At 35.3% G+C, this 13,933-nt stretch overlaps 1 protein-coding gene across 4 annotated transcripts in view; it reads right to left on the bottom strand.

Annotated features, from left to right (window-relative positions):
- Nucleotides 1–13,933, bottom strand: part of LOC135222747 (retinitis pigmentosa 1-like 1 protein) — a 107,843-nt gene that overhangs the window by 37,260 nt on the left and 56,650 nt on the right. For 2 of the 4 annotated variants that reach the window (XM_064260993.1, XM_064260995.1), the window contains exons 2-5: nt 11,378–11,447; nt 7,917–7,988; nt 3,327–3,521; nt 2,435–2,566 (exon numbers count right to left, since the gene is read on the bottom strand). In XM_064260993.1, coding sequence (XP_064117063.1) covers nt 2,435–2,566; nt 3,327–3,521; nt 7,917–7,988; nt 11,378–11,447 — 469 coding nt within the window. The remainder of the gene's footprint in view (nt 1–2,434; nt 2,567–3,326; nt 3,522–7,916; nt 7,989–11,377; nt 11,448–13,933) is intronic. The other 2 variants (XM_064260994.1, XM_064260996.1) reach the window with 2 other exon arrangements.

Genomic DNA, 13,933 nt, shown 5'->3' with positions numbered 1-13,933 from the left:
CTTAACATGCAAGATACCCCAAAAGCCTCAGAAATATACGTATGGGCGAGTTAATGTTTAAATATATATACACTCCTACCTTTGACCCGGAAACGTCAGTACTACAGGCTGTAGCGAGAGATTGGAAGAGTGCCGAAAAAGCATTTCTATATAACAGGGGCTTGAAAGGGGAAGTAGCCTGGTGAAGTGAATAAAATAAAAGCATATCTACCTGAGCCTAAACTTAAGGGGTCACCCTGGGATTGGGGGGAGGGGTGGGAGAGGGGTATGGGGACTACCATGGGATAAGCCCACTTTTCTAACCAGAGGCAAAGCAATATCCTACCCCAAACTGTAAATACCCCACAACGCCTAATACTACCAAATTAGCTGTTCAACCCTATAAAACAAACCTTGAGCAAGTGAAAGGTATATATATATTCTATTTTTTTTTACCCCGTTTCTTAAAACAAAACGAAAATAATACTAAATTCAGCATTCATGCTACATCATCTGCCGTGGTCCTATTCAGCGAATTGCAGGAGATGCAGAATTCTTGCCAAGCATCGTGAGGGGACCGTTTTTCTTATATATATATATATAGTATATATATATATAGATATATATATATATATATATATATATATGTATATTATTTATATATATATATATATATATATATATATATATATATATATATATATATATATATATATACTATATATATATATATCTGTTGCAGCCAGAGGCTTCCTCACACGAGACCGCTGACGAACTTCGCAATACGTAGCCAATGCTTTCGTGACGCATTTTTTCGCGCCAGAATGACGTCGCACCACTGAGCATGCGCGACTTCAGTGTTGCCATCAGCAGTGCGCCTCACAGGTGCCACGTTCGAATACGAGCTCGCGCGAGGAAGCCTCGAGTGATAAAGGCAGTTGTCTAATAGATTCTAAACAATGGAAAGAGAGAGAGATACCCACCGAGTCTTCCAAATCAATAAGCTGCTTGTACCAGAGGGGAAAAGAGGAGGAGGGTAGCCATTCAGTTTAGATCAGATGGGATTAATTCGTGTTAGCAACCGTTCAAGAAGTTTAGTTTTTTTAGTTATATTAGTCATTTCCACCCCTTTAATTAGTTTAGTATTCATTTTATACAGTCATTTTTTATCCAAGATCAGGAGACTTTAAGGCAGTCAAAGCAAGTTATCTGAAGCATCGAATTACAGAGGAGTTAGGAAGTGTAAATAGACGTTTCTGAAGATCTTACCGTAAGCCACCGCGTGATTATTTCAAGATTATAAAAATACGTTCGATAATCATTTTCTATTTTGTAATTTCCGAAATTTACGGACCAATGATAAAAGAATACAGAAAATATAAAAATCTATGGATTGTTATCAGCTTACAGGACGAGTTTTGTACGATCAAAATCGGCTTGGAAATAAATTAAAATTTTGTTTTAAAACAACTGAAAACGTCAAAATCTGACTTTGAAGGCATCTCACATAAGCATTTAAACACGCTTCGTGGAATCTGCGAATGAATGCATTCTTAAATTAACTTTTATTCCTAAATATTCTAAATAAAACTTCGTGTAAAATTAGGTATTTAACTAAATTCTTGGGGTTTGAACCTCAACAGAAGAACGAAAATAAAGGTCTGAATTTGATAATCTCAGAAATTACTCAGAAAACAGGTGGATTAAGCTACGTACTTCAGGGTTGAGAGAGAGAGAGAGAGAGAGAGAGAGATCGTACCATTGTTTATCAGCAGGTATTTCTCAAAAAAGGATTTGTAGGTTTTACGTGCTAGAAAAATATTTATAAATTTATTTTGAAAAAAAAAATGGGACTAAGGAGATTTAGAAATTATATAAGTGTTTACAAACAACTGATACAGCAAAATTACAAAAAGGCTGTGATGCAAAATGCTTAATTTTTAATTTATATATCTGCAAAAAAAAGTAGACACAACGGCACAAAAATTGCAAAAAACGACGCCAGCAATATTTTTGAAAAATAACAATCAGTTGCATACAATTATGAAGTCTTGTGCATGCAAAGACCGGAAATGAAAATCTATCATCACACAATGTGATAGTCCCCGTGTCAGTACTAATACTGTTTTGGAATTGTAAGGAAAGACCTCGAAGAAATTATTTTAAGTTAAAATACACGGGGAAATAAGTGTGTGTGTGTGTGTGTGTGTGTGTGTGTGTGTGTGTGTGAGAGAGAGAGAGAGAGAGAGAGATGAGAGAGAGAGAAGAGAGAGAGAGAGAGAGAGAGAGAGAGATTCAAAACGGTTATTACTTACTTGCATGCATACATGAACGAATATATTTTAGAGTATTTCAACAAAAAAATAATCACACACACATATACATAGTATATAAAAGAGAGAGAGAGAGAGAGAGAGAGAGAGAGAGAGAGAGAGAGAGAGAGTACTCGACTGACCTCTGTTTCGTAGACCTGAGTCGCCCCATCGACTCCGGGCTCCGTGGGGGCTATGACAGGAACCACAAAGCCCCCTTCCTCCGTCCAGGTATCCGTCTGAACCCCTGTTTCAGCCCCAGGGGGACGTTCCAGCTAGAAGGGTAACAGAAAAAGGCCCGAAATTAGGACGCTTCAAAAAAAAAAAAAAAAAAAAAAACAAAAAAAAAAAAAAAAAAAAAAAAAAAAATAAGACGTTGAAAAACGTCCCCAAATGAGTAAGTTTGACAAACTGAGATTGAGTGTTTATTTTTTGATAAGGTTGAAGTATGATCGTTTTTGTACGTTAAATATTTCATATATTTCTTTTACTGGTTTGTATTTATGTGGAGAGAGAGAGAGAGAGAGAGAGAGAGAGAGAGAGAGAGAGAGAGAGAGAGAGAGAGAGAGAGAGAGAGAGAGAGAGTGAGTAATTATAATAATAATAATAATAATAATAATAATAATAATAATAATAATAATAATAATAATAATAATATAAACCAGAAAAATACAATAACAATAATAATAAAACCAAGTAAACTCATAATAATAATAAAACCTAAAAACTGTTAATAATGATAATAATAAAAAACCAGGCAACTCATATTAATAATAATGAAAACCAGAAAAAATCATTAATAATAATAATAATAATAATAATAATAATAATATAATAACCAGAAAAGCATAATAATAATAATAATAATAATAATAATAATAATAATAATAATAATAATAATAATAATAATAATAGGAAAAAAAAAAAAAAAAAAAAAAAAAAAAAAAAAAAAAAAAAAAAAAACAAAAAAAAAAAAAAAAAAAAAAAAAAAAAAAAAAAAAAAAAAAAAAAAAAACAGAGAACTCAAGCACCTACCGGTTCGTAATAATTCTCCGTCTGGACATGCACGTTGTGCCTCCCGTAGCTCCGGTATCCCTGCGTCCCTGAAGGATAGAGCGAGGATATCCCGTGGTTCTCCCGCCGTTGGCGTGCCCTCGCCTCCAACTTCTGCCGGAACTCCTGACGGCGCAGCTGCATGGAGTGGGACAACTCGGCGGTCATTGTGTCGCTCTGTGGATGAAGAAGACGAAAGTTCCACTCTTTAGGAAGTTTCTTCAGTCTAGAGACAAAAGGATACTTTCTAGGAAGATCCTTGAGTCTAGAGAAAAAGGATGACAAAAGTATTCTTTCTAGGATGGTCCTTGAGTCTAGAGACAAAAGGATACTTTCTAGGAAGGTCCTTGAGTCTAGAGACAAAAGGATATTTTCTAGGAAGATCCTTGAGTCTAAAGACGAAAGAATACTTTCTAAGAAGGCCCTTGAGTCTAGAGACAAAAGGATACTTTCTAGGAAGTTCCTTGAGTCTAAAGACAAAAGATACTTTCTAGGAAGATCCTTGAGTCTAAAGACGAAAAGAATAACTTTCAAGAAGTCCTTGAGTTCTAGAGACAAAAGGAATACTTTCTAGGAAGGAAGGTCCTTGAGATCTAAAGACAAAAGATACCTTTCTAGGAAGGCCCTTTGAGTCTACAGAAAAGGGAAAAGGTACTATTTCTAGGAAGTTCCTTGAGTCCTAGAGGACAAAAAAGGATGTTAAAACTTTCTAGGAAGGTCCTTGAGTCTAAAGACAAAAGATAATTTCTAGGAAGATCCTTGAGTCTACAGAAAAAAAGGATTAACAGCATTATACTACTAAACGTATCGTGTTTCGATTATATCTGTTCGGTTTCAGACCAACGTTACGAATGTGTAATTTTCCTTAACATTATTTCAAAATGCATTCTGGGATATCTATAATAACAGCAAATAATAACTTCCACTCGGCCTAACACTTTATCTAATTAAGGTATCTTGCTAAGACAGCAACCATTCACTGATTGAACGTTAGTACCTGAATTCTTAGGCTTATCTGGAAGCATTTGGCAACTACATATATATTCGCCCTAATACTCGCCCGAAAACATTAGCTAAATATACGCAATTCTTAGGCTTATCTGGAAGCATTTGACAACTATATATCCGCTCTAACACTCGTCCGAAAGCGTTCGACAAATATACGTACTTAGACAACAGCCACCTACGCTAACACTTATCTGGAAGACTTTAGCAACTACAGCTTCAGAGAATTTGAAACTACCCTAGAGTCAATTAACGGACCAGTCTCGATGGCTACTTTCACAGTTTCTCCGTAAATTTGGGCATTAAATCACAAGGGTGGGACGAGAATTGTTCGATCGAAGTATTCGTTCTTGTCTGAATAACTGATATTTGCTCATAACCTTCGATTTCTTCGTCTCTACAGGAGCTGGCTTTTACACGGGATCAAGTGAATTCAGTTTAAACGATATAAAAGGGACTATTGTCAATTTTGACAGGTTAATAAGTTTTAAATAAAAAAAAAAAAGCCATATCCCTTTGTGAACATCACTCACAGTAATTTGATAAGGACCACTAGTTTTAATTTTAATTAGTTACACGTCTGAGAGCTACCGTTCTATGCTTGAATTTTGACCACTTACGCACAATGTTTAATCAGAAATAAATTAAATATAAAAGAAAACCATGAATAGTTTTGTTAAAGTCGAAAATAAAAACTGGCAGGCAGAACTGAATCTAACCCATCATGACAGCCATTAAAATTCCTAGTCCAAAACCCACTCTTCCCAAACCCTCATTATGTAATTTCCCAAAACCAGTAAATCAAAACTATTAATGTTACAAGTTCAAGGACGCCACAACCACCGCCTCACATCTGGGTCGATCAATTCTCTTGCAATTCTCAGTATTTGTCGGTGTTTGTGGAAACGCGTAGGCCTAACGGAGGCGCACGAAAGAATCTCAGGGCTGGGAAGGGCATTTAGTATTCATTGGCTTCGCCCTTCAAAGGTCACCTCTTCCTCTCTGTTGCTGTCGTTCAAGTTTTGTTCCTATAATCATTATAAAAATAGTTCAACCAGACCACTGAGATGCATTTCAGCTCTCCTATATAGGGCTGGCCCGAAGGATTAGATAAAATGCCAGGTCTAGGCCAAAGGTCACGAACTGGAACCAAATAGGTCATTCAGTATGATAAAGGATAAGTTAAAATTAAACAAAATACTAGAACACACACAGGCAATAAATACATTTACTCATGTTTCCATACATATATGCTTAAAAAGGTGTGTTAAATCTGATAAAGTTAAGAAACTTTTAAAAATTTTATCTAAAATTCATTAAAAGTTTTGTTGCTTCGTCCTGCAATTGGAATTTCGAAAGTTTAAGCAAACATGCAATGCACTAGCACCCTGATACTATCCTCCTTGCATTTTGAATACATTTCTAGCTATTTGTTATTTTATCTTTTACTTTAACAAGTGAGATCTCTTCCTTCTGTATTTCCCAACACCTTCTCTTACTTCAAATGATGAATGAATTTGGAAATATCACGGCCTTACTGCGTTGCTATATACATACATACATACATATATATATATATATATATATATATATATATATATATATATATATATATATATATATAATTTATGTCCTAAAACACTCGTACTTAAATACTTCGGTAACAAGAAAAGTAATCTATATATATATATATATATATATATATATATATATATATATATATATATATATATATATATACACTTGATTTATGTCCTAAAACACTCGTACTAAAATAACTTCGGTAACAGGAAAAGTAATCTAGCATCGTTTTGCCTTTTAACCCCCTCCCCCCCACCCCCCATCCCCCCAGAAAAATTCTCATTACTTTTTTATGACAGTTCTGTCACGTAACTCACGAAAAACAAATACTTTCGCTGCTATAAGATACGGTTCCTCAGATCTACTATACGTCAACCCTATAACCCCATCCCTCCCCCCTCTCCCTCAACCCCACTCAGACCTCCTGGACACGTGGGGTTGAAATTTGGAAGGACTTCGCGTGGAAACCTCATTTCAATTGTGTTTTTTAGTTACATACGGTTCCTTTAGCGACGCCGAACGTCATCTTCCATAGGAATCTCAGAGAACGACACGGAAGCTACGATTGGGAATACTGACCCCATGACACGAATCTCGAGACAGGTGAAGAAGAAGAAGCAGAAGAAGAAGAAGAAGAGGAAGAAGAAGAAGAAGAAGAAGAAGAAGAAGAAGAAGAAGAAGATGGAATTATTATTTATTAAGGGAAGAAGAAGAAGATGGAATTATTATATCTTTTAAGGGAAGCCGTCCAAGAAATTAAACTAGGCTTTTTTTAAAAAAGAAAAACCTCGATATCTTCTGTTTAACAAAGGCAAATAAAAAAAAATGGTTTAGCTTTTAGGCCGGGCCATTTGGTCCCAAAAACCCGATTTCAAATCGTACCCAGCCGTTCAAGAAATTAATCCAGCCCTTAAAGAAAGAAAGAAAAAAAAAAAAAAAAACTCGATATCTGCTGTTTAACAAAGGTATCTAACAACAAAAAATGGTTTAGTTTTTAGGCCGGGCCATTTGGTCCCAAAAACCCCGATTTCAAATCGTACCCAGAATTCTGGGAAAAGCAGTAAGTGGATAATACGAAAGAGCGTTAAATAAACCAATACTACTTATATAAACTTCGAGGAGCATTTGCACAATCTATTCAATATCCGCTCACCTAACACCACTCCCATCGAGACCAGAGATCGAGAAACTGACCCTTGGAAAGGTCACCAGTCAACGTCATTAATATATTCAGTTCTAAATGTTGGTGCCGATGTCATCTGCTGTACAAAACGAGAACTACTTTGAAGAATGACAAATCACAGCTTTGTCATGGATAACAAAGCCTCGGGTTTGGAATGCAGAAGAATATATAGAATTTAGGCCAAAGGTCAAGCGCTGGGACCTACGAGGTCATTCAGCGCTGAAACGGAAACTAACAGTGAAGAGGTTTGACAGGTGTAACTAGAGGGTAGAAATTAAGATGGAAGAAAGAGAATATGAACGGAGGTACAGTAAAAAAAAAGAATGAAAGGAAGGGACGCTGCAAAGAACCTTGAGTTATACCTACAGTGCACCACATGAGGTGCACTGACGACACTATACCATTAATCTAAGCAAAAAAACCCGATTTCTATTTATGTATAGCAAACAATTGTTTTTGTTTAGCGTACCACATTCACACATAAACCCATATATATATATATATATATATATATCTATATATATAATATAATATATTATATATATATATATAATATATATATATACATACATCAGGTTAAATCTGCAAACACGGACAGATATAAGACGAAACACTTATAATAAAAAAAATTAATAAAAAAAAGATACCGCAGAAACTGACACTACGTTACTCTACAGTGAACTATTCTGCCAAAAAATAAAGAAATTCTTCTTAAATCTAAAATACAACAACCATCTACGAGAGAGAGAAAAAAAATGCAACAAAAAAAAGCTCCCCTCTGCAAAGAAGACTCACTGACTTACCAAGCTGTCACTTACATGGGTCGGAGAGAGTGACCGGGCATTGGAGAAGTAGGGATTCCATTTCGGGTGGTCCTGTTTTCCGTCGTGCCAGGGGGCCCCCGGGGGGAGAAGCAAAGTCAGCCGGTGAGAAGAAGAGGAGGAGGAGGTGGAGGTGGGGGCGGGAAAGAAGGAAGAAGAAGAAGAAGAAGAAGAAAAGAAGAAGAAGAAGAAGAAAGAAGAAGAAGAAGAAGAAGAGGATGAGGAGGAGGAGGAGGAAGAAGGATAAGGAGAGTGGAGAGGAATTGATGGATACCCAAGTTTTGGTGGTAAATAGGATTTGGAAAAAATAAAAAAAAGAGAGAGAAAAGGGGAAAGAGAGAGAATTAATCACAGTAGCTAAAGTCGACATGCCAGAGATTTCTATATCAATGTGCTTCATTATTTTAATGGAGAATATTGCTTAAAAAAAAACGTTAATTGAAACGAAATAATATGTATATAATGGAAGAATCAGAAGCTCTCAACTACTACTTTATTCACATACAGAAGCAAAGAGTAGGAAATGTTTACTCTTATTTACAGAAAGAGAAGTCCGTCCAGTCGTTTCAATGGACAGGATAATCGACTAGAAATATTCTACTAAGTAATGAGGTTACTGGTAACCATGCTTTGTCTTTAAGCGTAGAAAAATATATTAGAGGCCTATTTTAAGCTTTAAGGAGAGGAACCTTTATTGCTCGATATACAGCGCATTTCATGCAGCAACTAACAGCAACTAACATTGGGATCCTCTAGTTTATACGCTAAAGTAAAGGATTAAACTTACAACGGACTAAAGCCATTTTTGCAGATGGTACCAAGACAAGAACTACCTCTTAAAATATAATACTCCAGTCTGAGTAGTGTCTGTGTTCACCCTCTGAACTTTGCAAACCAAACCTGAGCCTTTTAGTTCTGAATTTAGGCCTATACCAACCCTCAGCCTCTTACTTCTGTACTTAATTCTAAATCAGCCATGAACACCTTAGTTCTGAACTTAGACCTATTACACCAACCCTGAGCTTCTGCAATCTTGAATTCTGAACTTAGATCGAAACCAGTGGTTTCAGAAGTTCTGAGCTTCAAGTTCTGAACTTGATTCTATATTTACACTCCGAGGTAAAAGTGATGACTGCTTACAAGCCAACCATGCCCGCCTAAACCTGACTGTATTCAACAGACCTGTGGAATTGTCTTGATAAAATACGAAAAGGGGCAGAGATTTCGGTCAGGAGAGGAATGTGGAATTGTCTATACTTTCTCAAAATATTAGGAAACTGTCAATCCTAAAAATATGACAGTAAAGTTATACGTTGAACGAGGTGGTAATTTGCCCTAGATGTGTTCCTAAATATTTGGGAACTATCCAAAACAAATGAAAAAAATAGTAAAGGAATACGTGTAACGCAGTGGTAATTTTTTTTTTTATGCAATTCGAGACGTCTTTTAAAATGAGACTTTCTATACTCTCGGAGATATCTGAAAAAACTTATATTAAGAGAAAAAACAGATAAAAAAAGGCCACACTGATGGTTAAAACTAATTCAAAATCGAAAATGCCACAAATAAGAGAACTACATTATAATGAGTATTTCCTTAATAAAATAAATTAATTCTCATGGATTGTAGTCCATCCATAGCTTAATTACTTTCTCAAATTTACAAGTGAAAAAAAATAAACGATTTCATAATAAATCTTCTTTCTTAGGATTCGTTAATCTATTTGGTTCCCCTAAGGGGAGCTTTTAAAAGCTGTGATTAATTCTTTTACCAGTTACAAAAGGCTGCACAAATGCATGGGCGTGGTCGCTATTGTTCTCGATATAGATTAGCAGAAAAGGTATATACTGACAAACCACATTAACAATCCAATAATACTAATTAGGTCGAAGCAATTTACACATTTAATCATAATAAACCTTATAAGGAAATAATGATCGATTCCTTTCAAAAGAATGATCATTTTGAGACCTTTTCTTTTAATTTTTCATCAATTCCTCACTTTTACAGATTAAGAAAACGACGATTTTCCCATTTATTGTGTTTTCCTGACTTTTACATTTTACGGAAACGATAGAGTAAATAAGGGATATCAGAGACTCCAACAAGATTCAATACAGACCTTCTTCTCTGTAACTTTATACAGAGTCGCTCGGACTTACAGCTAAGAATATCTCTGGCTTGAAGCTAGATCTCTCTCAGACTTGAGGCTAAGAATCTCTCAGAATTTAAGCTAAGAATCTCACTCAGACTTGAAGCTAAGAATCTCTCACCCATAAAGCTAAATCTCACTCAGACTTGAAGCTAGGAATCTCTCACTGTTGATGCTAAGCATCTTCCAGACTTGAAGCTAAGTATCTCACAGACTTTCAGCTAGGGATCTCTCAGATATAAAGCTAAATCTCTCTCTGACTTAAAGCTAAACATCTCTCTCACACTTTAAGCTATATCTCTCTCAGACGTGAAGCTAAGAATCTCTCAAACTTGAACATAGGAATCTCGCAGACTATAAGCTATGTCTCTCTCAGACTTTCAGCAAAGAATCTCTTAGAATTGACGTTAAATCTCTCAAACTGTTAAGCTAAGAATCCCTCGAATTGAAAGCTAAATCTCTCAGACTTTCAGCTAAGAATCTCTCTCAGACATAAAGCTAAATCTCCCTCAGGTTTGAAGCTAAGAATCTCTCTCGGAGAGAGCTAAAATCTCCCTCAGGTGTGAAGCTAAGAATCTCTCAGGCTTAAAACTAAATCTCTCTCAAACTTGAAGCTAAATATCTCTAAGACTTTGAAGCTAAGAATCTCTCACACTTTAAGCTAAGTCATACTGAGACTTCAAGCTGAGAATCTCTCAGAATTGAAGCTAAATCCCGTTGAGACTTCCAGCTAAGAATATCTCTCAGATATAAAGCTAAATATCCCACAGGTTTGAAGCTAAGAATCTCTCAGAATCAAAGCTAAATCTCTCAAACTTGAAGCTTAGAATCTCTCAGAATTGAAGCTAAGAATCTCAGAGTTTAAGCTAAGAATCTCTCAGACTTGAAGCTAAATCTCTCTAAGACTTGAAGCTAAGTCATACTCAGACTTTAAGCTGAGAATCTCTCAGAATTGAAGTTAAATCTTTCAGACATAAAGCTAAATCTCCCTCCGGTTAGAAGCTAAGAATCTCTGAGAATTAAAGTTAATCTCTCAGACTTTCAGGTAAGAATCTCTGTGATATAAAGCTAAATCTCTCTCAGACTTGAAGCTAAGTCTCTCAGACTTTCAGGTAAGAATCTCTCAGACATAAAGCTAAATCTCCCTCAGACTTGAAGCTAAGAATCCCCGAGACTTGAAGCTAAGCTCAAACTACTCATCAAAAGACTGAAGGACAGGGAACCTATGCCTACTCTAAAAGATAAAAAAAAATGAAGAAGAAAAAAGCAAACAATCAAATGTCAGTCTTACATCGCTCATCCGTTTGGCATAGTTCGAGCCCCTGACGACCCGACGGTCGTACATTGGGTTTCCACTGCCCCTGCAAGACAAAAAAAATTATTAATAGACACATAAGAATAACCATTATCTACGAAGAGCGAACCACATTTAATATTGTTAAAATAGGGACGGGATAAATCATTACCGAAAGAGAGAGAGAGAGAGAGAGAGAGAGAGAGAGAGAGAGAGAGAGATGTAACATTACTAAAATAAACGAGAAAAATCATTATCTATGAAGAGAATTTAATGTTACAATTTATACAGTACGAGAGAGAGAGAGAGAGAGAGAGAGAGAGAGAGAGAAGAGAGAGAGATAGATAGATATTTAATATTACTAAAATAAACACGAGGTAAACCATTACCTACGAAGAGGAGATAATGTAGCCAGTTAGAGAGAGAGAGAGAGAGAGAGAGAGAGAGAGAGAGAGTTAGTCAGTCACACGTGTAAAAGACACCCACGGTCAAGGATTTTAGCACAACTGAGCAATCCTTCAAGGCTGGTATAATTGGAGGGCGACTTCAACGACTGGTGAGGAAATAATGCACCTTTAGCCCGAATGATATATTTGCATGGCTGGATTTTCACGAGATGATCATAATCTGACTTGTCTATCTTTTGGATTATGTATGTGCATGTATGCACGTGTATATGTGTATGTGTCTGTGTATGTGAGGGTCTCACCTTGCGTTATGCGTGCAACTTTATAAAGCTCACGGGGATAATAATACATGAAAACATGAAATTATTATTATTATTATTATTATTATTATTATTATTATTATTATTATTATTATTATTATAAGATCAAGGAAAAAAACATCAAAATGTTCATATATCAATTAGAATATGACTTAAAAGAAATCATACTAGCAGAAATTATGATTATTATATATTATTATTATTATTTTTTTGGTCTATCACAGTCCTCCAATTCGACTGGGTGGTATTTATAGTGTGGGGTTCCGGGTTGCATCCTGCCTCCTTAGGAGTCCATCACTTTTCTTACCATGTGCGCCGTTTCTAGGATCACACTCTTCTGCATGTTGGAAGATGCCAGTGGAAATTGTACATATATTATTATTATTATTATTATTATTATTATTATTATTATTATTATTATTATTATTATATAATCTCGAGGAAAAATACATCTAAATTTCAATTTCAATTAGAATATTACTTGAAAAGGAATGTTGCTAAAAGTAATTATTATTATAATTATTATGATTATGATGATTATTATTATTATTATTATTATATTTTATTATTATTGAATACCATGTTTTTACCACGTTCCATATTTCCATATTTTTAGAAGAAATGAAAGTCCATCAATTTAATATTTTGCCTTCCTCTGCGATACATTAAGTTAATATTATTTGTTCAGACTGTGGGTATATCCTTTCTGTTCTGTTAAGTAGTATACACTGATATAATAATAATAATAATAATAATAATAATAATAATAATAATAATAATAATAATAATAATAATAATAATTCCTTCAGTATGTAACGTGTTGCATCTGGGGGTACATATGAAGAGGTAAACATATTTATAAACTAAACCACATACACACACATATATAGTATACAACACACACTTGTGTATATATATACATTATATATATACGTATATATGTATATACATTATATACTCCAAATATCACAGTAGATGCACGTGACTTCATTATATAAACGAATACCACAGGAAAATGATAGACTTAAGTTAGTACCAAGCGCGTTCTTTGTGTGTGTATGTGTGTGTGGAGATAATACCATGTCGACCCAAACTAAAATAAAGTTATATTCGGATGAAAAGAAGATAAATTAAAAAAAAATATGCATTTACACACAACGAAGACAATTCAAACAAGCAAAAAAATGCGCCGAGTTCTCTGTACAAGGTATAAAGCTTTCAGCCACGGCCCCGTGTGGCCTGACGCACGATTATGGCTAAATTTAACCTTAAATAAAATAAAAACCTCTGAGGCTAGATGGCTGCAATTTGGTATGTGAGATGGTTTGAGGGTACATGATGAGCGTACCAATTTGCAGCCCTCTAGCCTCAGAAGTTTTTGAGATCTGAGGGCGGACAAGAAAAAAAAAAAAAAAAAACAAAAAAAAAAAAAAAAAACAAGAAAAAAAAAAAACCAAAAAAAAAAAAAAAAAAAAACTTCAAGACTGACCAATCAGATTCCATTGCATGTTGCCATACTGATGACGAAAATATTGATACCCGTCCCCACCCATATCTGAATTGGACTCCGGGCACTATTTAACAGGGGGGGTGTGGGGGGGGGGAATGGGGGGGGGGGGGGGCGTTTATAATGACCCACTAGCTGATTTTATGGGTCCTATTCATGGGTACTGTGATATGTATCCTCCTGACTCTAATCTGGTACCATATTTTCCTTCTACTTACCTGGGTGGAGAGGTGAGAGAGCGAGAAGAGAGAGAGAGACGAGAGAAGAGAGAGAGAGATTGAGAGTGAGAGAGAGAGGGCCATAGAAAAAGTAATAAAAA

Source organism: Macrobrachium nipponense, chromosome 8, assembly GCF_015104395.2.
Source record: "Macrobrachium nipponense isolate FS-2020 chromosome 8, ASM1510439v2, whole genome shotgun sequence".
Classification (NCBI taxonomy): domain Eukaryota; kingdom Metazoa; phylum Arthropoda; class Malacostraca; order Decapoda; family Palaemonidae; genus Macrobrachium; species Macrobrachium nipponense.
Note: the sequence above shows the minus strand (reverse complement) of the source record. Positions and strands in the feature narration are given on the sequence as shown.